This window comes from Gouania willdenowi, chromosome 5 (assembly GCF_900634775.1).
Source record: "Gouania willdenowi chromosome 5, fGouWil2.1, whole genome shotgun sequence".
NCBI lineage: Eukaryota > Metazoa > Chordata > Actinopteri > Blenniiformes > Gobiesocidae > Gouania > Gouania willdenowi.
This window is the reverse complement of record NC_041048.1, coordinates 22,268,371-22,295,245: the sequence shown is the minus strand read 5'-3', so window position 1 is coordinate 22,295,245 and position 26,875 is coordinate 22,268,371. Positions and strand designations below refer to the sequence as shown.

The window sequence follows — 26,875 nt, the reverse complement described above, 5'->3', positions numbered from 1 at the left end:
AATCCATGGATACGAAACACATGAGTCATCATAATTTCAGCGGTTTCTTTGGCAGATGGCAGCTTGGCCAAAGCAATGAAATGAGTCATTTTAGAAAATCGGTCCACCACTGTGAGAATGGTGGTGTTACCTTCAGAGACCGGGAGCCCCGTGACAAAGTCCAGAGAGATCTCAGCCCAGGGACGAGAAGGAACAGGGAGTGGCTGCAACAACCCCATCTGCGTTCTGGAAGAGGTCTTGTTGCGGGCGCAGATGGAACAGGCCTCCACATACTCTTGAACCTCCCGCTTCATGGAGGGCCACCAAAACCTCTGGGAAATGGCATGCATAGTTCTTTTGACCCCCGGATGGCAGGTGAGCAGCGAGGTGTGAGCCCAGTGGATCACCTGTGGACGCATCTCAACTGGGACAAAAAGGCGGTTCACCGGACAACCACTAGGTGTCGGATTCTCACCATTGGCTTGCTTCACCTCAGATTCTATTTGCCAGGTCACCGCTCCTACCACACGGTTTAGTGGTAGGATGGGCTCAGGTTCCTTGGCAGTAGGCTCGGGGTCGAACAGACGGGACAAGGCATCTGGCTTGATGTTCTGGGACCCCGGCCTGTAAGACAACACAAAGTTGAAACGATTAAAAAACAATGTCCACCTGGCCTGACGCGAGTTCAGTCTTTTAACTTTGCGAATGTATTGGAGGTTCTTGTGATCAGTCCATACAAGAAAAGGGTGCTGCGCCCCCTCCAGCCAATGTCTCCACTCCTCCAATGCTATCTTGACTGCCAACAACTCGCGGTTTCCAACATCATAGTTTGTTTCGGCAGGTGAAAGCTTCCGTGAAAGGAAGGCACAGGGGTGAAGCTTGTTGTCCTTTCCGGAGCGTTGGGAGAGGACCGCTCCCACCCCATTATTGGAGGCATCCACCTCCACCACAAACTGCCGGCTGGGATCAGGAACCATGAGGATGGGGGCAGTAGTGAACCGTGCTTTGAGCTGCTTGAAGGCTTCCTCCGCTAGGGAGGACCAACAGAAAGGGGTCAGTGGAGAAGTGAGGGCATGTAGGGGTGCAGCTATGGCGCTGAAGTTTCTGATAAACCGTCTGTAAAAGTTTGCAAATCCCAGGAATTGCTGAACCTTTTTACGGCTATCAGGTGTAGGCCACTGAGCCACAGCGCTAACTTTTGCCGGATCCATTTGTATCTTTCCAGAGGCTATGATGAAGCCAAGGAAAGATACAGTGTTGGCGTGAAAATCACTCTTTTCGGCTTTCACATACAACTGGTTCTCCAGCAGCCGCTGGAGAACCTGACGTACATGCTGAACATGAGAGTCTAAGTCAGTGGAAAAGATCAAGATGTCATCAAGATAAACATAAACAAAGTGATTCAGATAGTCTCTGAGTACATCATTAATCATGGCTTGGAAGACAGCAGGAGCATTAGTCAACCCAAATGGCATAACACAGTATTCATAATGACCACTAGGTGTGTTGAAGCCTGTCTTCCATTCATCACCTTCGCGAATTCGAACCAGGTGATAGGCATTTCTGAGGTCTAATTTGGTAAAGATTGTGGCCTGCTGAAGCTGATCGAATGCTGATGACATGAGTGGTAAGGGGTATCGATTTTTAATAGTGATGTCATTGAGTGGCCCATAGTCAATGCACGGCCGGAGAGACCCATCTTTTTTCCCCACAAAAAAGAACCCTGCCCCAGCTGGAGATGAAGAGGGGCGAATAAGGCCAGCCTTCAATGATGACTCAATGTATTCAGTCATAGCCTTCTTCTCAGGGCCAGAGATAGAGTATAATCTTCCCTTAGGAATTGGGGCCCCTGGGATCAAATCAATGGGACAATCATACGGTCTGTGAGGAGGAAGGGAAGTAGCCTTACTTTTACTAAATACCTCACCTAGATCATGGTAGCATTTCGGGACTGAAGACAGGTCAGAGTCTGAGTTGACATAAACAGGGACAGAATTAAAAACAATTTTTTCATTCCAATCCTGACATGACTTAAAACACTTGTCTTTACAGCTCTCATCCCAGTTCAAAACCCTTCCAGTCTTCCAGTCAATGTGCGGATTATGCTCTTTTAACCAGGGGAAACCCAGGATAAGGGAGTGCTGGGTAGAGCGATACAAATGAAAACACATTAGTTCATGGTGGTCCCCAATAATTACAGTTACAGGTTCAGTTTTATGAGATACTTGAAAAAGCAAACTCCCATCAAGGGCACTGGCCTCTATAGGACGGGATAATTGTTCAGCTTTCAACTTAAGTTTTGTGGCAAACTCCCAGTCCATGAAGCTCTCATCAGCCCCTGAGTCAATAAGAACCCCAAGGCAAACTGTGGTGTCGTGATGTTTTACCGTGATTTCTGTTAAAGCACGAGGAGGAAATTCAGCAGAGGAGAGACGGCTCACCAGTGCCCTGCCATCTACTGGTGAGCCTGCCCTTTTGATGGACACGTTGCAAGGAGATGGCCTTGCTGCCCACAGTAAAAGCACCTGCCTTCCTGTAGACGACGACGACGTTCCTCTGTGGATAATTTAGCTCGTCCCAGCTGCATGGGCTCCTCTTCCGCCTTAGAGGATACCTGCCTCCATGGAACCAGTGATGGGATGCAGGTGGAATTCTGACAGCTGGGGATAGTCCTGGCGTGGTCCTGATGGAGAACTACCGGTCTTGGGGTTGGATTTCGGCTTCGCCGACGCTCCTGTAAGCGATTGTCAGTTCTTACAGCTAAAGTTATCAAGGAGTTCAGGTCTTTTGGCAAATCAAGGGGTACTAACAAATCTTGAATCTGGTCAGAGAGTCCCTTAAGGAAGACATCATAAAGAGCAGTGGCGTTCCATCCACTGTCCGTGGCTAGGGTGCGAAAGCGGATAGCATAATCACAGACGGAGTCCATACCTTGCTGGATATTGACCAATTCACGAGCCTTCTCTCGCTCAGACGAGAGGGGATCAAAAGTCCTCCTTAGGGCCTGTTTGAAGTCCTCAAGGAACCCACAGATCGGTGAATCCCGGGACCACTCAGCCGTAGCCCACGCCCTCGCCCGCCCTGTGAGGTGGGAAATCATAAAAACCACTTTGGACCGTTCTGTGGGAAAGGCTGATGGGAAGTGTTCATAATGCATCTCACAATCAACAATAAAAGCTCTGCATTCTCCAGACTCCCCGGAGAACCTTTCAGGTGGGGAGAGGCGTGGGGCCGAGGCATGGAAAACCGGCACCGAAGAGGCTGCAGCGGCTGGCGGCGAGTGGATAACTGCTGTGTTGGGCGAGGGGGAATCCTTCGTGAGGTGAGTGAGTACCTGCTGTATCTGGGCAGCCAGGAGGTTTACTTGGCTGGTTATGGTTTCTTTAAAATCCTCCTGACAGTTCGCCAGCTCCTTCACTCCACTGTGCAGAGAGGACATCTGATCCTCCTGCTGGTTCAGGCGAGCATTCTGGGAGCGAATGGCTGCCGTTAACTGATCTGAGTCTGCTGGGTTCATGCTGGCCAGTTCGTACTGTCACGCTCGAGCATGGACTAGAACCCAAATGCACAACTCAGGAGTCAAAGTTCAAACAAATAATCTTTTAATAAACAAGGTAACAACGTAAAATCACTCTCTCAGAGGAAAAACAGCCGTAACAAAGGCAAGGACAAAGTATCAAATAATATTAGGCACAACTATGGCAAAATGAAGCAAAGTATCAAAGGAATACAAAACCTGACTTGATGAAGAACATGAAACATGGAGTAACGCTGGTTCTCTGGCTGCACACAACAAGACGAACTGGCACAGGACAAAGGGAGACACAGACTATTTATACATGAGGTAGGGGAACACAGGTGGAACCAATCAGGGGCGGAGTTAACAATCACACTGGAGGGAAATCACACAAAGGGAGGAAGTCAGGATCTGAAATGAGAGGGAAGAGATGAGTATCAAAATAAAACAGGAAATGGATGACAAAACAAAGACAAAAAACTAAACATAACTTAACATAACCTTCTGGACGTGACAGAAGGTCGCGGAGCGGGCGACATGGATCCAAGCAGATGATTGCCGACACCAGCTGATGCTGAGACGGAGGCTGACCGAACAACGAAGGGGGAACCGACAAGGCCACTGAGTGAGGCGGCGTAATAACAACTACACCGTCTAAGCTGGCTTCTCAGGTGCGGTGCAGAAAGAAGCATTCCTTTGCCTTGTGGGATCACAGGAGCTGATTTTCTTTTTCACGAGACACACACTCTGTTGAAAAAAAACGCTCCAGAACAAGAGCCTAGACCAAGCCCTGAGGACCCCGCCGACGTGGGATTTTGTTCTTCCTTTGCTTTGTTTATAAGCCACACCAAAGGCTTATAGCTAGGTGGAGGGTGGACACCTTACACCTGGCTGCAGGAATACAGTCATAAACCCTTCTGCTGCGATTGAGGAAAACACTCAAGGTTCTTCACTCATGATGCCGCCAATCAAGTGCGGTGATTCTAACCATGGTTCCACTATTCTTCTAGCTATTGGTGACCGCAGTCACCACTGAACTCAGTCAATGAAGACGAGTGATGTCCTTGATGCAAATGATGATTTTTGCTTATCTAGATGTAATAAAGGATGATTTTTGATGATTCATGCCATTGATAATAATGATGAAGTTTTTTAAGGTTTATTTCCACATTTTTCTCAAATTTGCCGTGACACAGTGAAAACACATTGCTTCTCAAAACAGAATAAACAGTGATTTACAAAGATACAAAACAGTGCTTCAAAATTAGGAAAAAGAAAATACAATGTTAACACCACATTAATAAAAGAGGTTCATTAAAAGCTTTTCTGTATAAAAGTGTCTTTAGTTGCATTTTATTGCATCAAATTACAACATACAAATGCCCGCAACAGCGGGGCTTACAAGCTTCAGCACCACGGAGAGCGACCTCGTCATTTTGAAGTCCATCAAATGAACATGAAGTATAACAAGAGAACAAAAAAAAATATTAGGATGGTCACGAACACAAATTCAAAGTATCTCAGCACCACGGATAGCGACCGCTTTATTTTGACACCCACTTTAACTATTTCAACTCAGAGCCTGTATCAGTAGCTATAAAGTTGAGTAAAACTGGCACAGCGACTCACATGTTCACAATTTCAATATGAATTACTATAGGCCTCCTCACCACTATTTAAAAGGCATACGGCTAGCCGTGCGCCGTCCACGATGCTCTGTATGTCCATTTTCTTTGCTCTTTCATTCTCTATGGACAACATGGCAAGACCCCTCAATCTCTCCTGTCCCACTGTGTTCCTCAACTGGTTTTTAATTAGTTTAACTTTGAGAATGAGCGGAACACGTGACTGACATGCGAGTGCATACAGAAACCATGTTGTTTACATATGTGATGCTTGAAAAATGCTCCCGTGCACCATTGCCTCAGCAGTCCTCCGGTTGTTTTGCACCAAGCCTGCGCTCGCGTGCACCTAATTTAGTATGCATACGTCACACAGAATGGGTCTATATAACCCCTGTTATAACCTGCATGATGGGTGACTGCCCATACTCTGTGCGCCTCTGGGCACAAGTCATGGGAGGGCCCACCTTCTCCAGCTCCCCTGAGCCGCGGTAGAAGCTCGGCTCCCTTAAGTCCTACCTCCTATCTGGGCTCCGGCCGGGGGCTTGCCGCCCTCCGAGCCGCTTCTGTGGCTCCGCCCCTGGGTGGCCACCATTTGCAAATGGATTTTACCTGTACCACACTGTCAGGTTCTGTTTAGTTTGTGTTTAGCCCTTGTGTTATTCTGAGTCTTTGTCTTTGTGTTTCTTGGTATTCCTGCTCGTGTCTCCACCTCCCAGTGATGTCACTGTGTTTGAGTTGTGACTGATTAGCTGCCTCATGTGTTGCACCCAGGTGTGGTCATTGTGTATTTGCTGGATCATTGTATATTGTCAAACCTCCTTGTGTCCTGCTGCGTTTGTTCCCTGCTTCCTGGTTTTTCCCTTGTGCCCTTTTGGATTTTGTTACATTTGAAGTAAATGGACTCATGTTAACGCTACACCTGCCTGCTGTCTCTCTGTATTTAGGTCCACGCCACCACATCATGATACACACAGGCTATTCTTCCATACACTCTAATCACTGTCCAAAGTCGGAAACTCGGAATCACTCGATTTGTGTGGATTTTATTACAAAATCCAGAATTACGTTTAGATTTATAGTCAAATAAAAAGATATAGATTGTGTTCAGCAACAAGACAAATCAAATCAGAAATGTGGACCACTCATTCTTGACTGCTTTGCATCAGTTTTGTTTACAAAAAAAATCTATTATTCTGGCCCTAATTTCTCACTCATTTGATTTTCAGTTACTTTTGTGTATTTCCATTGTCGTCATTTCAGCTCAGTACTTTTCAGTCTACATCTGACATTAAAAAATGCTTATTTTAAAATGACTATAGTTTACTTTACAATGGTGCTTTATTCTGTAATATAACAATTTTGATCATTTGTGTGTAACACAAATGTCATCAACTTGAAGTTTTACACAGTGAGGGTTGTATGATCAGTGTACATTTGTCCATGTAATACTCACTCCCAAATGTATGAAAAAAATTATAATAATATTTGAACATATTATTTATTTTCTTAAAATGTATTCAGCTTTACAATTTAGAAAGAAAGTATTTCAAAACTGTGAACATAATTAAAAACATTGTCACTTTTAATAGTCCCCATCTATTCCCCTTCTAACTATTTTCATCCTCTTTATTAAGTAAAGTTACTGTATTCTTTACTGCATCCATTTTTTAAATATTCACTATCATTGTAGTTCCTTCTGTCATTAAACATGTTCTTATTTTTCCCAGTCAGTCTCAGAGCCTCCAGTGTCTGTGTGATTGGTGCACTTTTGTCCATGAATAACAAAAAAGTATCAACCTCTAATATTGAGTAAAAAAATGATGTATTATTAATATTATTAATATGCAGTAAAGTCTCAAAAAGATGTACATAAGTTTTAAAATGAAATGCTTCAATCATCAACAACACACCATCCTAAGATGACATGTCAGCAGCTCTCTCTCTCTCTCTTTACAGTATGTCGGCCTCACTGGAGCCAGAGTTCAAGATGGGCAAAAGAAACACATAGATCATAGGGTACAGGTAGTCAATTTCATGCTATTAAGTGTTTGTGAGATTAATGCACATATGATAAAACATATACTGTAGATTACACTGATAATTACATGAAATCATTGCAGAAATCGTCACAGTTTCAGAGTGAGAACTTCTGAACACAAATAGAAAAGTGTCCCAACTTAACACGTCAGCAGCTTTCACTGTTTCTACAGAATGTTAGCCTCACTGGAGCCGGATTTTAAGATCTGAAAAGAAAGAATATATTTTAAAGATTTCCTGAACCAGGGGTAAAGAAACACATAGATCATAGGATTCACACAGGAGTTGAATAAGTACAAAAATATAACAAAAACAAGAGATGATGAAGATACTTTTGTCGCCCCTGCTAAAAGTGACACAATATAAAATGGAAATATAGACATCAGAAAAACAACAACCACCACACCTAAAACTCTGGCTGCCTTCAGCTCTGACCTGTTAACCTTCAGCGAACCATGAGGTGTCACCACTGCAACATGAGAGTGCATGGCTCGGGCCTGAGACACAGCCACAACAAACACTCTCACATACAAGAGTAGAATAATAGTGACAGGGAAGATGAAGTTCAAAACCACATCCATAATTCGAGAGACAGGATGTGCAGAAGTTGCACACTCTCCAATGCAGGAATTAAATTCACCTGGATGTTCAATGTTGTCTTTAAGCCTCACAGTATGACAGAGAGCAGAACAGACCCAACATAGAACAACACAAATCTTTGCTCTGTTTGCAGTGACTTTAGTTGGATAGTGCAGAGGATCACAAACAGCAATGTAGCGATCAATGGCAATGAGCACAACAGTTCCTATTGATGCAGAGGTTACCACAACGACAAAAACTGTGTAAAACACACACCAGCCTGCACTGAGATACCAGCAGCCGTCCATGAGGAGAATCTGAAAAATAAAGAGGAACCCTACGCAGAAATCTGAGACAGCCAGAGAAAGGAGGAGGAAGTTGGTCGGAGTGTGCAGCTTCCTGGAGGGGATAGAGAGCAACACACTGATCATTATAGGAACTGACAATTATCATCAAAGCAGAAAACAACAGCAGTCAAACATTTAATAACAAGATAATTCATAAAGCAGCAGAACATGTCATTACTTGAAGTGTGAGATGGTGATGATGACCATCAGGTTGAGGGTCACAGTGAGCACAGAGATGGAGGACAGGATGATGTAAAGGAGCACAGACACTGAGTGAGGGCTCACAGTCCTCCTGCATGAGGAGTTTCCGAGGTGTGGATAGCAGAGCTCAGTTTGATCAGATGTGCTCATAGTGATGAGAAGAAGCTGCTGAGCTCTGCAGCGTTCTGCCTCAGGCTCTCTGATGTTTACCTGAAGTCATTCCTGCTCCTCCCTCAGTCACAGGGATGTAGAGGCTGGACCTTAGGACAGGACCTCCCTCAGAGTTGGGATGCATATTGATAAAGATGTTGTGATCCCGATGCTTTATTGATCCCGACATCCGTTTTTTAAATTTTTTTTATTGATTCTCTTATCAGAAATCAGAAATCAGAAATGTTTTAAATGGCCATGTAGAGTTTTAAGGACAGTACAAGGAATTTGTCTTGGTAGTTGGTGCACAAAACAAACAACAAAGAAAATAAAATAAAAAAAACAAAGAACAACCCAGCAACAATAATAATAATAATAATAATGATAAATATAAAGGATGAGGGATAAATAAAGGCTAGATAGAGAATAAAGGATAAATAGGATAAATATAAATATATATATATATATACAGTGCAGCAGATAATGTCATCATGGAGGTGGTGATCGGGGGGGGGGGTTCAGTGGGTGACTTGGGGTGTGTTCATGTGGATGGTGGCAGAGGGAAAGAAGCTGTTTTTGTGTCTGGAGGTTCTGGTCCTGATGGACCGAAACCTCCTTCCAGAAGGGAGAGATTGAAACAGTTTATGACCAGGGTGGGAGGGGTCGGCCACAATCTTTCCTGCACGCCTCAAAATCCTGGAGCCGTACAGGTCCTGGAGGGAGGGCAGATTGCAGCCGATGACCTTCTCTGCAGAGTGGATGATACGCTGCAGTCTGGCCTTGTCCTTGGCCGTAGCTGCAGCATACCAGATGGTGATGGAGGAGCAGAGGATGGACTGGATGATGGAGTGTACGATTGTTTGCAGTAGCGATGCAGCCCGAGAAGAATCGATAGCAGAATCGTAAAGGGTTTTTGTTTGCATTTTCACAGAATCGTTTGACTAAGAACAGGTTCCCAAACTAAAACGGTTAACGATGCGCCTCCCTACCTCAGAGACGGCCTGGTTTCCAGACTCTGTAACTCAAGTTTTATTTAATGTTTTCCCCTTTGTGCTGGAGCTGATGCTACCTAACATGTACAGCATGGGGTACAGTGTTCACAAACTGCTTCTACAATGTTGGGAGCATCATATTGTCCAAATAAGTTTGTAATGATAATAGTGTTCACTGTTGGTTTCATGTTCAGGGCCCTACATAAAATAAGACTAAACTCCTCTTGTTATACTTTTGGTATTAACTCTTTAGAGCAGAGATTTCCAAACATACTGCCCCGGGCCTACTGCAGCCCACCAATCATTTTTAATTGACCTTCAAAAAAAGTATAGAATTTTGGGCCAAAATTTGCCGTAAAATACAATATCCACAGTTATTGAAAAACCATGTGTCACTCTTTCTCACGGATGAATTTACTTTGTGAAACAGTGCTATTTAATGGTGGAAAATAATAATTTCCCATCAAAATCAGAAGTACCGAAACATACTGCCGCAACGTATTCATATGGCTTGTTAACTTCCATTCTGTGTGCTAATGCATTTTCAGTTGGTGGACAGTGTTTATTATATTTTCAGTTATTTTACACAGTAATGTAGAGCCCTGTTCCCTGTTTTGTACATGTTTAACTAGCTCACAGGCTAAACACTAAGCGAACTCAATAGCTATGTTAGTCGATCTGCTCCTCATGTACAAAAAATACTATATAAGTCATGTTATAAGTGTAATATTTGTTGCACAATATTGAAAGGTTATTTTATTATGTATTGTATTGTATTAACTGTAAACATCATCAAAGGCTCCTTGTTTGTGTTGAAGTTTGTACAACTGTTAAGTATATGCAGAAATATTTTCCGATAGCGGGTGTAATGGTAGAATTATATGCACATTATTTTTCTGAGCTTATAAGATGTCAATATAGATACCTATATATGTACATTTCTCCCTTCCTTCATGTCAGAGCTCTGTTTCCCTAGTGTTATGTCTCTCTCTCTGACAAGTTCACAAAACATGTCTTGTTCCCACAAAGATCGCACACAGATAATCTCTTAACAAAGTGTGTAATGAGTCGGGAAAAACTTTTTCCCTTCCACTCTTCAGTGTGATTAGCCAACAGCAGCCTTTCTGATCATTTTCTCTTTTTCAGCTTATAAGAAATATTTGCTGTTACTGGGTGTTGCCACTTTTTTATTTTTTCCCCCCACAAGACTATGGGGTGCCAAGTGTAAAAATTTTGTATAAATGTTGTATAGCTAACACATTTTCACTTACTTTTCTCATATTTAGCACATTTTCCTACATTTAACACAACATTTAACTACATATATAGAGGTTAAAAAAGCATTAAATCTAAATTTTAAATCTTAATGTTATATGTTATATCTAAATGTTAAATCTAAGTCTAAATGTTAAATCTTATGTACAGTATAAATGTTAAATTTAAATCTAAATGTTTAAATCTAAATCTAAATGTTTAAATCTAAATAATATATGTTAAATCTAAATGTTTAAATCTAAATCTAAATCTTATATATCATCTAAATGTTAAATGTTAAATCTAAATGTTAAATGTTAAATCTAAATGTTAAATCTAAATCTAAATGTTGAACTTAAATGTTTCGCACATATGCTAATTGACCCCTCCCCTTGTAACCTCAACCAATACACAAGCAGAGACACACGCAGCCGATCCCACCCACCTCTCCACCCTTCACCGATGCCCGCCTGGGTGATATGTATGGCTGGTTCTCTCCCGGCAACACAGGCAGGAAACTGCCAACACTGTTAATGCATGAAAGCACGAGATTAAACAATATCAAAGCAGAACTACTTTTTCACCATAATAAATCCTTCTCGTAGTCCCTGTGAAGGTAATACAAGTGTTTATGGGGTGATTGGGTCTTCCCCCTCCCCCCGCTGTCTCTGGCCCAGTGGCAGTCTCGCAGCTCTGTTCTCGTTCTCGCCATAAGATTTATTGCTTTACGGCAGCCCAATACACACTAAAGCTAGACTATCACCGGCACCGTGGCTGGTCACAGTTGTCTACAAATTCACTTTTACCAAACTTATATCATGGCGAAGCAAGCAAAAAAATGGCAAAGAAGACTTTTGTCTAAGGAACGGAGCAACTCCATGCAGTGACAGCTCAGTAGTGGAACACAGTAATCACACACACTGTTGTCACGGCAACAGGCACGCACACACATACTCGCAACCCAGCACCACATCAGGCAGCACACACAAATATCCATCCATCCATCCATTTTCAGAGCCACTTTTTCAGCACACAAACAAACACATCACACACATTTCGACACTACCTTCCGTATTACTCCATCATTCATTTAGTTTACTTGTCTCTCTTCCTTATACTGTTCACATGGTCACATGTGACTATATGTGTGAAAGCACCCTTAGTGTTACTGTTGTATTAGGATTTTTCAATAATTGGTTGATACCATCTTGGGAGAGTAAAGGTAGCTGTGGGGTAGGGCAGGCGGCGGGGGGTTTTTACGATAGTGACATAACCAAAACCATCTTTAGGGGGAGCGCTAAGTTCAAGTTACTTAGATCTGCTTTAATCTAGCTTCGTAGTACAGGCCCCACAGGACCAGTAAGGACAACAACAACAACACAGACACCACAATGACTAATAAACCCTTTAATTATTCATATATTATATAGCATCATTGACCAGAATTTAATGTGATCCAGGCAATATGGGAGAATATTTTTTGTGTAAGTGGTCTGCAGAACCAAACTTAGAGAACAGGTTCTTACAAGTCATCAAAGTGGTGTAAGAATACACACAGACCACCTGACTTGCTAAACACATCACAGTGGAGAAAACACCCTGAAAAATACAGTACCTCAGATCAACCGAGACTCAGTACCACACTGAGAATGCTGCTGTTTCCCAGTCATTACACAGCCATCACATCGGCATATTTTGCTAAAGACACTGGCATTTTGTGTTGGTAGCTGTGGTTATTGTTTATTTACAATAACTCTGCCTGAAAAGTTATTTACGCTCCCCTCTGTGTAAACAGAAGTTATTTGCCCTCTGTGGGAGCATAACCAACTTTTCACTTTCTAATCACTACCTCAGTCTCACGCACTCGGAAGGAACCCAGCTGGAGAAACACATATATCTCTCAATTCAGTTCAAATGGTTCTGACTGAGACTCTATCTCATTCAGGGGCTGCTTCCACTAGAGTTTCTTGCACAGGTAGCCACAGTAACGGAACAAATCAGAGCCGGGGCGGTGCAAATGACCGGGCCCTTTAAACCCAAATAATAAAGCTCATGATAACATCAAATTACAACATACATATGCCCGCAACAGCGGGGCTTACAAGCTTCAGCACCACGGAGAGCGACCTCGTCATTTTGAAGTCCATCAAATGAACATGAAGTATAACAAGAGAACAAAAAAAAATTAGGATGGTCACGAACACAAATTCAAAGTATCTCAGCACCACGGATAGCGACCGCTTTATTTTGACACCCACTTTAACTATTTCAACTCAGAGCCTGTATCAGTAGCTATAAAGTTGAGTAAAACTGGCACAGCGACTCACATGTTCACAAACACAATTTCAATATGAATTACTATAGGCCTCCTCACCACTATTTAAAAGGCATACGGCTAGCCTTGCGCCGTCCACGATGCTCTGTATGTCCATTTTCTTTGCTCCTTCATTCTCTATGGACAACATGGCAAGACCCCTCAATCTCTCCTGTCCCACTGTGTCCCTCAACTGGTTTTTAATTAGTTTAACTTCGAGAATGAGCGGGACACGTGATTGACATGCGAGTGCGTACAGAAACCATGTTGTTTACATATGTGATGCTTGAAAAATGGCGATGAATGGACCTGTTATGGCAATTTTTATATTCATCATCATATCGTCAAATGTATGTTCATGTGTACAATTTGTCATGTTTTAATACATGATGACTCCATTACTCTTTGCACTTTTGAACAGCTGAATCATGTTAGATTAAACAGTACAGATCGTATTGTACTCTCTGCTGAAGGCCAAAACTCAAACTCACATGCAGATATACACGAACGCACACACTATCAAGGATAGATAAGAGTGGCGCCCAATCTTCCTCATATTATACACGTCTTCATCATCCTCAAATGTTTCCACTGTTGGGCATCTGACTCCCCCCTTCTCCTTACCTCAGGGTGGAACTTCTTATGTTATCTGTATAAAAGCTTAAGCTGTGAAACTGTTGGTTAGAGCGGGTCTCGGTCCTCGGATCGCCTGGCCGGGCGGTCACTAATTTTGTCCATCTTTGTACTCTTTTTTACTTAGTTTTATAATAAACCTTTTTTTTATAAAATCATCAATACCTCGCCTGGACTCCATCACTCAACCAGAGCAATAAATCATGTCTCCAAATGAGGTCAACTGCAAATTTGCCATGACAGACCGCTGTTAAGGCTCGTAAATAGTTTGAAGTGTGTAGAAAGCTTGTCATCTGAGGATGCGGCCACTTATTTAAGGAAACGCACTTTAAGTACAGGTGAACGATTGAGGGACCCATGCAGCATTCCTGAAATCGAGTGGTCATCCGATGTGCGCTCCTGACCCTATGTTCAATGGCCAGATATTTATACATATCTAATAGAAAAACTCAGTATATAAACAAAAGAAAACCTAAAAGCGTTAAGTCTCTAGATGCTTATAACTGTTATGAACAGGCAGGTAGGCGGGCTGCTGTACTCCTGTTCCCAAAGGTTTCCGTGTATTTCCGTATATTCTGATCATTTTCAACGAATGAGTTTCCATCTCTACATTAAGTCTCCTCCTCACTGTCCCACGTCTGCATATCAGTCCATTTACAGATTTTTATGGTCACTTTTTACTGGATCCAGACTGAGATAGCGCTCCGTCCGCTCCCGTGCACCATTGCCTCAGCAGTCCTCCGGTTGTTTTGCACCAAGCCTGCGCTCGCGTGCACCTAATTTAGTATGCATACGTCACACAGAATGGGTCTATATAACCCCTGTTATAACCTGCATGATGGGTGACTGCCCATACTCTGTGCGCCTCTGGGCACAAGTCATGGGAGGGCCCACCTTCTCCAGCTCCCCTGAGCCGCGGTAGAAGCCCGGCTCCCTTAAGTCCTACCTCCTATCCGGGCTCCGGCCGGGGGCTTGCCGCCCTCCGAGCCCCTTCTGTGGCTCCACCCCTGGGTGGCCACCATTTGCATATGGATTTTACCTGTACCACACTGTCAGGTTCTGTTTAGTTTGTGTTTAGCCCTTGTGTTATTCTGAGTCTTTGTCTTTGTGTTTCTTGGTATTCCTACTCGTGTCTCCACCTCCCAGTGATGTCACTGTGTTTGAGTTGTGACTGATTAGCTGCCTCATGTGTTGCACCCAGGTGTGGTCATTGTGTATTTGCTGGATCATTGTATATTGTCAAACCTCCTTGTGTCCTGCTGCGTTTGTTCCCTGCTTCCTGGTTTTTCCCTTGTGCCCTTTTGGATTTTGTTACATTTGAAGTAAATGGACTCATGTTAACGCTACACCTGCCTGCTGTCTCTCTGTATTTAGATCCACACCACCACATCATGATACACACAGGCTATTCTTCCATACACTCTAATCACTGTCCAAAGTCGGAAACTCACTCGATTTGTGTGGATTTTATTACAAAATCCAGAATTACGTTTAGATTTATAGTCAAATAAAAAGAAATAGATTGTGTTCAGCAACAAGACAAATCAAATCAGAAATGTGGACCACTCATTCTTGACTGCTTTGCATCAGTTTTGTTTACAAAAAAAATCTATTATTCTGGCCCTAATTTCTCACTCATTTGATTTTCAGTTACTTTTGTGTATTTCCATTGTCGTCATTTCAGCTCAGTACTTTTCAGTCTACATCTGACATTAAAAAATGCTTATTTTAAAATGACTATAGTTTACTTTACAATGGTGCTTTATTCTGTAATAAAACAATTTTGATCATTTGTGTGTAACACAAATGTCATCAACTTGAAGTTTTACACAGTGAGGGTTGTATGATCAGTGTACATTTGTCCATGTAATACTCACTCCCAAATGTATGAAAAAAAATATAATAATATTTGAACATATTATGTATTTTCTTAAAACGTATTCAGCTTTACAATTTAGAAAGAAAGTATTTCAAAACTGTGAACATAATTAAAAACATTGTCACTTTTAATAGTCCCCATCTATTCCCCTTCTATCTATTTTCATCCTCTTTATTACGTAAAGTTACTGTATTCTTTACTGCATCCATTTTTTAAATATTCACTATCATTGTAGTTCCTTCTGTCATTAAACATGTTCTTATTGTTGCCAGTCAGTCTCAGAGCCTCCAGTGTCTGTGTGATTGGTGCACTTTTGTCCATGAAAGACAAAAAAGTATCAACCTCTAATATTGAGTAAAAAAATGATGTATTATTAATATTATTAATATGCAGTAAAGTCTCAAAAAGATGTACACAAGTTTTAAAATGAAATGCTTCAATCATCAACAACACACCATCCTAAGATGACATGTCAGCAGCTCTCTCTCTCTCTCTTTACAGTATGTCGGCCTCGCTGGAGCCAGAGTTCAAGATGGGCAAAAGAAACACATAGATCATAGGGTACAGGTAGTCAATTTCATGCTATTAAGTGTTTGTGAGATTAATGCACATATGATAAAACATACTGATAATTACATGAAATCATTGCAGAAATCGTCACAGTTTCAGAGTGAGAACTTCTAAACACAAATAGAAAAGTGTCCCAACTTTACACGTCAGCAGCTCTCACTCTTTTTACAGAATGTTAGCCTCACTGGAGCCGGATTTTAAGATCTGAAAAGAAAGAATATATTTTAAAGATTTCCTGAACCAGGGGTAAAGAAACACATAGATCATAGGATTCACACAGGAGTTGAATAAGTACAAACATATGACAAAAACAAGAAATGATAATGATACTTTTGTCGGCCCTGCTAAAAGTGACACAATATAAAATGGAAATATAGACATCAGAAAAACAACAACCACCACACCTAAAACTCTGGCTGCCTTCAGCTCTGATCTGTAAACCTTCAGTGAACCATGAGGTGTCACCACTGCAACATGAGAGTGCATGGCTCGGGCCTGAGACACAGCCACAACAAACACCCTCACATACAAGAGTAGAATAATAGTGACAGGGAAGATGAAGTTCAAAACCACACCCGTAATTCGAGAGACAGGATGTGCAGAAGCTACACATTCTCCAATGCAGGAATTAAACTCACCTGGATGTTCAATGTTGTCTTTAAGCCTCACAGTATGACAGAAACCAGAACAGACCCAACATAGAACAACACAAATCTTTGCTCTGTTTACAGTGACTTTAGTTGGATAGTGCAGAGGATCACAAACAGCAATGTAGCGATCAATGGCAATGAGCACAACAGTTCCTATTGATGCAGAGGTTACCACAACGACAAAAACTGTGTAAAACACACACCAGCCTGCACTGAGATACCAGCAGCCGTCCATGAGGAGAATCTGAAAAATAAAGAGGAACCCTACGCAGAAATCTGAGACAGCCAGAGAAAGGAGGAGAAAGTTGGTCGGAGTGTGCAGCTTCCTGGAGGGGATAGAGAGCAACACACTGATCATTATAGGAACTGACAATTATCATCAAAGCAGAAAACAAATGTAGTTGAAGTGGAAATATTCAGCAACAAGATAATTCATAAAACAGCAGAACATGCCATTACTTGAAGTGTGAGATGGTGATGATGACCATCAGGTTGAGGGTCACAGTGAGCACAGAGATGGAGGACAGGATGATGTGAAGGAGCACAGACACTGAGTGAGGGCGCACAGTCCTCCTGCATGAGGAGTTTCCGAGGTGTGGATAGCAGAGCTCAGTTTGATCAGATGTGCTCATAGTGAGGAGAAGAAGCTGCTGGGCTCTGCAGCGTTCTGCCTCAGGCTCTCTGATGTTTACCTGAAGTCATTCCTGCTCCTCCCTCAGTCACAGGGATGTAGAGGCTGGACCTTAGGACAGGACCTCCCTCAGAGACGGCCTGGTCTCCAGACTCTGTAACTAAAGTTTTATTTAATGGTTTCCCCTTTGTGCCGCAGCTGATCCTTTCTGACATGTACAGCATGGGGTACAGTGTTCACAAACTACTTCTACAATGTTGGGAGCATCATATTGTCCAAATAATTTGTAATGATAAGTGTTCACTGTTAGTTTCATGTTCAGGGCTTTACATAAAAAAAGACTAAAGTCCTCTTCTTTTACTTTTGATATTAACTCTTTAGAGCAGAGCTTTCCAAACATACCACACCGGGCCTACTGCAGCCCACCAACCATTTTTAATTGGCCCGCAAAAAAAGTATAGAATTTTAACTAAAGATGGGCCGTTATTTGCCATTAAATGCAATATCGGTTGACGTCGCTATGGTTTCTAAACAGTTATTGAAAAACCATATGTCCCTCTGCCTCAAGCATGAATTTACTTTGTGAAACAGTGCTATTTAAATTGGAGTTGCTTACAACGGATGTTGACAAAGTCTTCACCCCTAGATATAATGTACACTTCACATGCACGTTCTTGCCTTTGACCACAATTAATTTAAAGTAGCGTTTGTATCGCCACCTTAAAATGCCAACTTTTCATCAGTCTGCCCCACGCTCGCCATCTCTGCTGCTTCATCAAATCTGTAGTGGTTCTGTGTGTGGCGCGTGTGCTGGCACATGTGTAAAAACACTGGCTCTGATTGGCTACCATGACACATGACGCCACCTTAGCCAGTCATAATCGCTCACCTTGTTTTTAACCCACCTCCTCACTACAGCTGAGTAAGAAGCCAGGGGTGCTTTCGGATAACAGTTTATTCAATCAATACATGTAATGCACCGCATTTAACGGTCAGTAACGTTAACGGCGTTGTAACGGCATAAGAAGTAATTAGTTAAATTACCCCGTTACTGAAAAAAAAACACCATTACCTAACGACGTTATTTTAAACGCCGTTATTCCAAACACTGCTTATACATGCTTTCTGAAACCTGTGAGGTCAGAAGGGATGGCATGAAGGTGTGCCAGACTTGTAGCCAAATCCCATTCTAGAAGCATCCAGGTCTGCACTGAGGAAGAAGTGTGGCTCTGTTTTGCTCCGGAAGACAAAATCTTCCAGTGGTGCAGAGTATGTTTATTCAATATGAACTTACTGTTACAGCAGTGTTATACAGTCTCTGGCAGCACTTGTTAGAAGACCTGGGTTTGAAGAAAGCTGTGAAGAGTGACGAAAGCTGAAAATGCCAGCAAATGTGTTTGGAGATGTATATGATGGACAAGTGTGGCAAGATTATCAGTTTGTAAATGTACAGCCTTTTTTAGCAGAGCCAAAAACTTGGCCCTGATGCTGAATGTCAACTGTGTCAGCCTCTCAAAAATGCACCATATTCAGCCCTCTACTTGGTAATCCTAAATCTGAATATGGCTTTAAAGGGGACATATCATGGTTTTAAATCCTTTCTTTTATACATATAAATCATACAGTTGTGGTCTATATAAAGCGGAACTGCAATGCTTGGGTCTGAACTCCTCATTATTATAGCTCCACAGGCCCCTTTTCTACCCCTTTTCTGATGTGCTTCTGAGAGCAACTCGTTTTGGTGCTGTCTCTTTAAATGCAAATGAGACACTTCATACCCCGCCCCCTCTTCAGGTGACAGATGAAAATGAAGATGATGAACCTGCAGAACCCTAACAAGTGAGCTAACACAAGCACCGAGCTAACGCTAGCGCCAAGCTAATGTCACAAAATGCATTTTAATACAGTCTTTTCGGAGACAAAAATGGCAAAATGAAATGACTAATGAAAACTTTAGACTTAAATTAAATCACGTAGGCCATATCATCAAGGATCTAAAACGAGCACACAGCGCTAACATATGAAGTCTGAAGACGATGCAACTGCTAATGCTAACAAAACAATGACAGGGACGTCTTATCATCACACTTTTTAGCGTTATTTACAGCTTACCGAAGTGCTCTGTTCGTCGTCTCCAAAGATAGAAGGAATTGAACCCTCAATCAGACAAAGTCTTTCGGCAAATCCTTCTTTATACTGGCGAAGCAGTCATCCTTGAAGTGCTTCGCGCACACAAAAATGACCTTACCCACAGGTGTGGGTACATTTCTGTGAAAAATAAAACTCAACCAGGCACTTTGAAAAGGTTCTGATGCTGGGAGACGGTGTAATGAAGCGTGTGGGTTACTACATCCAACAACCGAACATTTTGACTTATCCTCTCGTAACTTCGGCATCCTTGAGTGTGGACTACAAAATAAACGCGAGAAATAAAAATGGCGGATTGCTCGAAGTGTTGGACCTGGAGTTGATGTACTAATTTGTCAGTTCCGCTGCAAATACTGTGATGTAATAGTTCAAAAAACGTAATAGAGAATAGAAAAATCGAAACAGATTGAAAAATATGAGCAAAACAGAATATAAAGATATCTACGGAGCACCTGAAGAGACTAATTTGATTTTTTCTGTACTTCTAAGCACTCTAAATATACAACAAAATGCATTTAAGGGCTAAAAAAGTGGATTTAGCATGATATGTCCCCTTTAAAGAAGAAAATATGATTCTTGCTGGACTGATACCTGGCCCAAAGCAACTCTCATTAAACTTAAATGTTTTTCTTGTATCCCTTGGTTGATGATCTCAAAGAACTCTGACAGCTCTCCCATAGGATATCAAGTCTACAGAGCTTCTCTCCTTTGTCTGTCATCAGACATCCCAGCCACTAGAAAATGTGGTGGCTTTGTAGAACATGGAGCATATTGAGGTCATCTAAATAGCAATGGCAATTTTACCCATCTATCTATTGTGTCTGTGTACTTGAATTCTAAAATATAAACTTGTGTAACACATTATCTCACTATAATCCATTTATCTCACAGGATGCCACAAGTGTTTGAAGACATTCAGCAAGACAATGTTTGGTGCTAGGATGGACTACTCTGGATTTGACCGGTCTTCATGGGTGCCACGTACATCAGAAGAACACATTTATTTCATTTTTAAAAAAAGAAAGAAAAAAAGAAGAACACATAATATATGCTGCATTATCCAGGCGGGCACAGACAAAGGCAGAACACAAAAGAATTGAACACGGAAATGGAGTTAGATGGTCAGAACTTTTTCACCTGAGTTACTATGATGCCATCAGATTTGTTGTCATTGATCCAATCCACAACCTTCTTCTTGGTACAGCAAGACATGTGTTCTAACTATGGACAAAACTTGGGATTTTAACAACGAAGAGCCTTGATTAACTTCAAGTGTGACACTACCAAAAATAGGTCAGCCACAATCTATATGTAAGAGCTGAAGTTTCATAAATAGTTTTGCTATATTTTGTATTTATGTATCTATAGTTTTTGTGAACATTTGGGCGCTTTTATTATAACTAGTACAGTGCCGGTAGGAAGTATGTATTCATATAGTGGGCGCTGAAGTGGAGTTGTCAATTATGGGCATAATAATAACATACTCTGTAGCATTATAAAGGGGTAGATTGGCAGATGCAAAGTAAAATAGCATGTGTAATTTCCCTGGTTTAATTCTATGAGACATGCGCATGATGAATGTGTTGTTTTTTTTTTTTTAACTAATTTTTACATTTTTTTTGTTTGGTGTATTTTTCTGTAATGTATGTTTTTTTGGAGTCATTGTGTATTTTTGTATCTTTCTGTTGTTTTTTTGTGACATTTTTGTATAATTATTTATTATTATTTTTTGTTGTCATTGTTGTGTGAGTCATTTTGTGTATTTCTTTTTTGGTGTAGTTTTGTGCATTTCTGTTGTCATTTTAGTGTATTTTTTGTATAAATATTTAGTTTAGTGTATTTTGAATCATTTTCATATTTTTGTTGTCGTTTGGTGTATTTTTCTGTAATATATGTTTTTTGGAGTCATTTTGTGTGTTTTTGGAGCCTTTTTCTATGTTTTTGTGCATTTCTGTTGCCGTTTTGTGTACTTCCTGTATAAATATTGTTTAGTTTTTTGTTTTACGTCATTTGTGCATTTTTTGTATGATTATTGTTTTTTGTTGCCTTAAGTAGTGTGAATCTGGAGTCATTTTCATATTTTTGTTGTTGTTTGGTGTGTGTGTTTAGGGTGGTGAATCCATTCTAAATTTATGCACACCAGTCCATCCACGTGTACCTGCCTGTCTAACTTTCACTAAACTTATCCTTTTTAAGTAGTTAGGTGTAGTGGCAGGTGTGTTGTGAGTGAAGCTGGAGTAATCAGGTGACCTTCACTATGTAGCACAATCTACGTAACATGTAAACACTTGGAAATCACTCAGACCGTAACACTACAGTCACTACCACACTATGGACGGGTGTCGTGACACAGACTTTAACCGGACTCATCACAGTAAAAAAGTATGTTTCCTCAAAAGAGAAGTCCACAGAAGCACGCAACTGAAGTGAGCTGTGTAGTGAAATAGATATAAATGGTGCGCTAGCGCCCCCTCACACTCTGAGGTCAAATACTGAATAGGTTTCACTTCTGTACCATCCAGAAGTGAAATAAAATAAAAATAAACTTTTTAAAATGACCAAATTACTCCAAAACAACAGATGCACACACTCGGGGGATTTGGAACTCATTGACAAAGATTCAGGTCGAACAGGCACCACATCGGGGAGATATTTGCGCCCCCCCCCCCCCCCCCCCCCCACACACACACACACCTGGTGGAACTTCTGTGCGGGAACTAATTGCTTTAGGAACGGGTAAAGGGGCGGCGCCCCATCTCTTCAGAAGAAGCCTGGAAAGCTTAGAACACAGGTCGTTTCCTGACTCCTCTGTTTCACCTGCATTATACAAGTACAGGTCCGTAAGAGTTCCAAGCATTATAGAATGTTGGATATAAGTAAACGTTGCTATAACTAGAGGTGTTAGGTGAAGTTTAGAGCATGTTTGGCTGAGTTATGTGTCGTTTTAAGACACTCACGGGTGTAAAAATTTGGTGCTTGGCCGTAATTTTGGCTCAAACAAAACAGGCAAAGTTCAGCCCTCAGCCGCCATTTTGGTTCAAAATAGACACCTGTTTCACCGAGTTAGCAGTTTCGCACTTACACATTATGTATTACGTTTTCCAGTTCTGTTTTGTTAACATTAATAAGAAATACCACAAACATTATTTCTTTCTTCACCGACACATAAGACTGGGTTAAGAGCTAATGCTAACCACTTAATGAAAAGAAGAGACTAGTAAAAAGTCCACATCTTAATGTCATCAAACCACAAAGGGCCACATATTTATTAATGATCAGATTTAACACTTGTATAAGGGCTACCAAGTTTCAGAAACTGACAAGAGTGAGACTTTCTGATTGTAAATCTAAAGTCATCAAATTTGTGACTCGAGTCCAAACCTCTGGTTAAAGGTTTAGTCAGTATAAAAAAAGATTTTATAGTCTGGTAGGCCTACTGCTTGGCAGAGTAAGGCGTTTTCATTCACCTATTTGTACAAATAATTTGACTTGTATATATGTTCCAGCACCGGGAAGAATATTACCGGGAAGTTTAAAAATCAGTTTGTGCACGGAGCAGAATGCTGTTAGGATGGCCACATTGTAAACCTCTCTTCTGCTATAATTCTCAGTGTTTATGTTCCCTGTCAGTCTTTAGAGCCAGCTCAGTTGTGTACAATAATGTGCAATGTGTGCAACGGCTCCCTTAAGTCCTACCTCCTATCCGGGCTCCGGCCGGGGGCTTGCCGCCCTCCGAGCCCCTTCTGTGGCTCCGCCTCTGGGTGGCCACCATTTGCACATGGATTTTACCTGTACCACACTGTCAGGTTCTGTTTAGTTTGTGTTTAGCCCTTGTGTTATTCTGAGTCTTTGTCTTTGTGTTTCTTGGTATTCCTGCTCGTGTCTCCACCTCCCAGTGATGTCATTGTGTTTGAGTTGTGACTGATTAGCTGCCTCATGTGTTGCACCCAGGTGTGGTCATTGTGTATTTGCTGGATCATTGTATATTGTCAAACCTCCTTGTGTCCTGCTGCATTTGTTCCCTGCTTCCTGGTTTTTCCCTTGTGCCCTTTTGGATTTTGTTACATTTGAAGTAAATGGACTCATGTTAACGCTACACCTGCCTGCTGTCTCTCTGTATTTAGGTCCACGCCACCACATCATGATACACACAGGCTATTCTTCCATACACTCTAATCACTGTCCAAAGTCGGAAACTCGGAATCACTCAATTTGTGTGGATTTTATTACAAAATCCAGAATTACGTTTAGATTCATAGTCAAATAAAAAGATATAGATTGTGTTCAGCAACAAGACAAATCAAATCAGAAATGTGGACCACTCATTCTTGACTGCTTTGCATCAGTTTTGTTTACAAAAAAAATCTATTATTCTGGCCCTAATTTCTCACTCATTTGATTTTCAGTTACTTTTGTGTATTTCCATTGTCGTCATTTCAGCTCAGTACTTTTCAGTCTACATCTGACATTAAAAAAATGCTTATTTTAAAATGACTATAGTTTACTTTACAATGGTGCTTTATTCTGTAATAAAACAATTTTGATCATTTGTATACCACAAATGTCATCAACTTGAAGTTTTACACAGTGAGGGTTGTATGATCAGTGTACATTTGTCCATGTAATACTCACTCCCAAATGTATGAAAAAAATTATAATAATATTTGAACATATTATTTATTTTCTTAAAACGTATTCAGCTTTACAATTTAGAAAGAAAGTATTTCAAAACTGTGAACATAATTAAAAACATTGTCACTTCTAATAGTCCCCATCTATTCCCCTTCTATCTATTTTCATCCTCTTTATTATGTAAAGTTACTGTATTCTTTACTGCATCCATTTTTTAAATATTCACTATCATTGTAGTTCCTTCTGACATTAAACATGTTCTTATTTTTGCCAGTCAGTCTCAGAGCCTCCAGTGTCTGTGTGATTGGTGCACTTCTGTCCATGAAAGACAAAAAAGTATCAACCTCTAATATTGAGTTAAAAAATGATGTATTATTAATATTATAAATATGCAGTAAAGTCTCAAAAAGATGTACACAAGTTTTAAAATGAAACGCTTCAATCATCAACAACACACCATCCTAAGATGACATGTCAGCAGCTCTCGCTCTCTCTTTACTGTATGTCAGCCTCACTGGAGCCAGAGTTCAAGATGGGCAAAAGAAACACATAGATCATAGGGTACAGGTAGTCAATTTCATGCTATTAAGTGTTTGTGAGATTAATGCACATATGATAAAACATATACTGTAGATTACACTGATAATTACATGAAATCATTGCAGAAATCGTCACAGTTTCAGAGTGAGAACTTCTGAACACAAATAGAAAAGTGTCCCAACTTTACACATCAGCAGCTTTCACTGTTTCTACAGAATGTTAGCCTCACTGGAGCCGGATTTTAAGATCTGAAGAGAAATAATATATTTTAAAGATTTCCTGAACCAGGGGTAAAGAAACACATAGATCATAGGATTCACACAGGAGTTGAATAAGTACAAAAATATAACAAAAACAAGAGATGATGAAGATACTTTTGTCGCCCCTGCTAAAAGTGACACAATATAAAATGGAAATATAGACATCAGAAAAACAACAACCACCACACCTAAAACTCTGGCTGCCTTCAGCTCTGATCTGTAAACCTTCAGTGAACCATGAGGTGTCACCACTGCAACATGAGAGTGCATGGCTCGGGCCTGAGACACAGCCACAACAAACACCCTCACATAAAGGAGTACAATGATGGTGACAGGGATGATGAAGCAAAAAAAGAGATGCATAAGTTTAGCAACAAGATGTATGTAAGCTGTACACTGTCCAGTGCAAGAATTGAAAATACCTGGATGTTTTATTACATCTATATACACAAAGGTATAGAAGACAGAACAGAACCAACATAAAATAATAGACATCTTTGCTCTGTTTGGAGTGACTTTAGTTGGATAGTGCAGAGGATCACAAACAGCAATGTAGCGATCAATGGAAATGAGCACAATAGTTCCTATTGATGCAGAGGCTACCACAACGACAAAAACTGTGTAAAACACACACCAGCCTGCACTGAGATACCAGCAGCCGTCCATGAGGAGAATCTGAAAAATAAAGAGGAACCCTATGCAGAAATCTGAGACAGCCAGAGAAAGGAGGAGAAAGTTGGTCGGAGTTTGCAGCTTCCTGGAGGGGATAGAGAGCAACACACTGATCATTATAGGAACTGACAATTATCATCAAAGCAGAAAACAAATGGAGTTAAAGTGGAAATATTCAGCAACAAGATAATTCATAAAGCAGCAGAACATGTCATTACTTGAAGTGTGAGATGATGATGATGACCATCAGGTTGAGGGTCACAATGAGCACAGAGATGGAGGACAGGATGATGTAAAGGAGCACAGACACTGAGCGAGGACGCACAGTCCTCCTGCATGAAGCGTTTCCGAGGTGTGGATAGCAGAGCTCAGTTTGATCAGATGTGCTCATAGTGATGAGAAGAAGCTGCTGAGCTCTGCAGCGTTCTGCCTCAGGCTCTCTGATGTTTACCTGAAGTCATTCCTGCTCCTCCCTCAGTCACAGGGATGTAGAGGTTGGACCTTAGGACAGGACCTCCCTCAGAGACGGCCTGGTCTCCAGACTCTGTAACTAAAGTTTTATTTAATGGTTTCCCCTTTGTGCTGGAGCTGATCCTACCTGACATGTACAGCATGGGGTACAGTGTTCACAAACTACTTCTACAATGTTGGGAGCATCATATTGTCCAAATAATTTGTAATGATAAAAGTGTTCACTGTTAGTTTCATGTTCAGGGCTTTACATAAAAAAAGACTAAAGTCCTCTTCTTTTACTTTTGGTATTAACTCTTTAGAGCAGAGCTTTCCAAATATACCACACCGGGCCTACTGCAGCCCACCAACCATTTTTAATTGGCCCGCAAAAAAAGTATAGAATTTTAACTAAAGATGGGCCGATATTTGCTATTAAATGCAATATCGGTTGACGTCGCTATGGTTTCTAAACAGGTATTGAAAAACCATATGTCCCTCTGCCTCAAGCATGAATTTACTTTGTGAAACAGTGCTATTTAAATTTGAGTTGCTTACAACAGATGTTGACAAAGTCGCAAAGGCGCGTGTGCTGGCACATGTGTAAAAACAATGGCTCTGATTGGCTACCATGACACATGACGCCGCCTTAGCCATAATCGCTCACCTTGTTTTTAACCCACCTCCTCACTACAGCTGAGTAAGAAGCCAGGGGTGCTTTCGGATAACAGTTTATTCAATCAATACATGTAATGCACCGCATTTAACGGTCAGTAACGTTTACGGCGTTGTAACGGCATAAGAAGTAATTAGTT

The 26,875-nt window shown here is 41.2% G+C and overlaps 3 protein-coding genes across 3 annotated transcripts; all 3 read right to left on the bottom strand.

Annotated features, from left to right (window-relative positions):
• Window positions 1-7,325: 7,325 nt before the first annotated feature.
• Window positions 7,326-8,168, bottom strand: LOC114463550 (trace amine-associated receptor 6-like). Its single transcript, XM_028447186.1, has one exon. The coding sequence runs from the start codon at window positions 8,166-8,168 to the stop codon at window positions 7,326-7,328; it is 843 nt and encodes a 280-aa protein (XP_028302987.1).
• An 8,074-nt stretch (window positions 8,169-16,242) lies between these two features.
• Window positions 16,243-17,359, bottom strand: LOC114463952 (trace amine-associated receptor 6-like). The gene is made up of 2 exons (XM_028447854.1): window positions 17,187-17,359; window positions 16,243-17,053 (listed from the first exon to the last, which is right to left on the bottom strand). Exons 1-2 carry the CDS (start codon window positions 17,357-17,359, stop codon window positions 16,243-16,245), a joined length of 984 nt encoding a protein of 327 aa, XP_028303655.1.
• Window positions 17,360-24,887: 7,528 nt separating this feature from the next.
• On the bottom strand, window positions 24,888-26,001 carry LOC114463004 (trace amine-associated receptor 13c-like). Its single transcript, XM_028446204.1, has 2 exons — window positions 25,829-26,001; window positions 24,888-25,695 (listed from the first exon to the last, which is right to left on the bottom strand). Exons 1-2 carry the CDS (start codon window positions 25,999-26,001, stop codon window positions 24,888-24,890), a joined length of 981 nt encoding a protein of 326 aa, XP_028302005.1.
• Window positions 26,002-26,875: the final 874 nt, after the last annotated feature.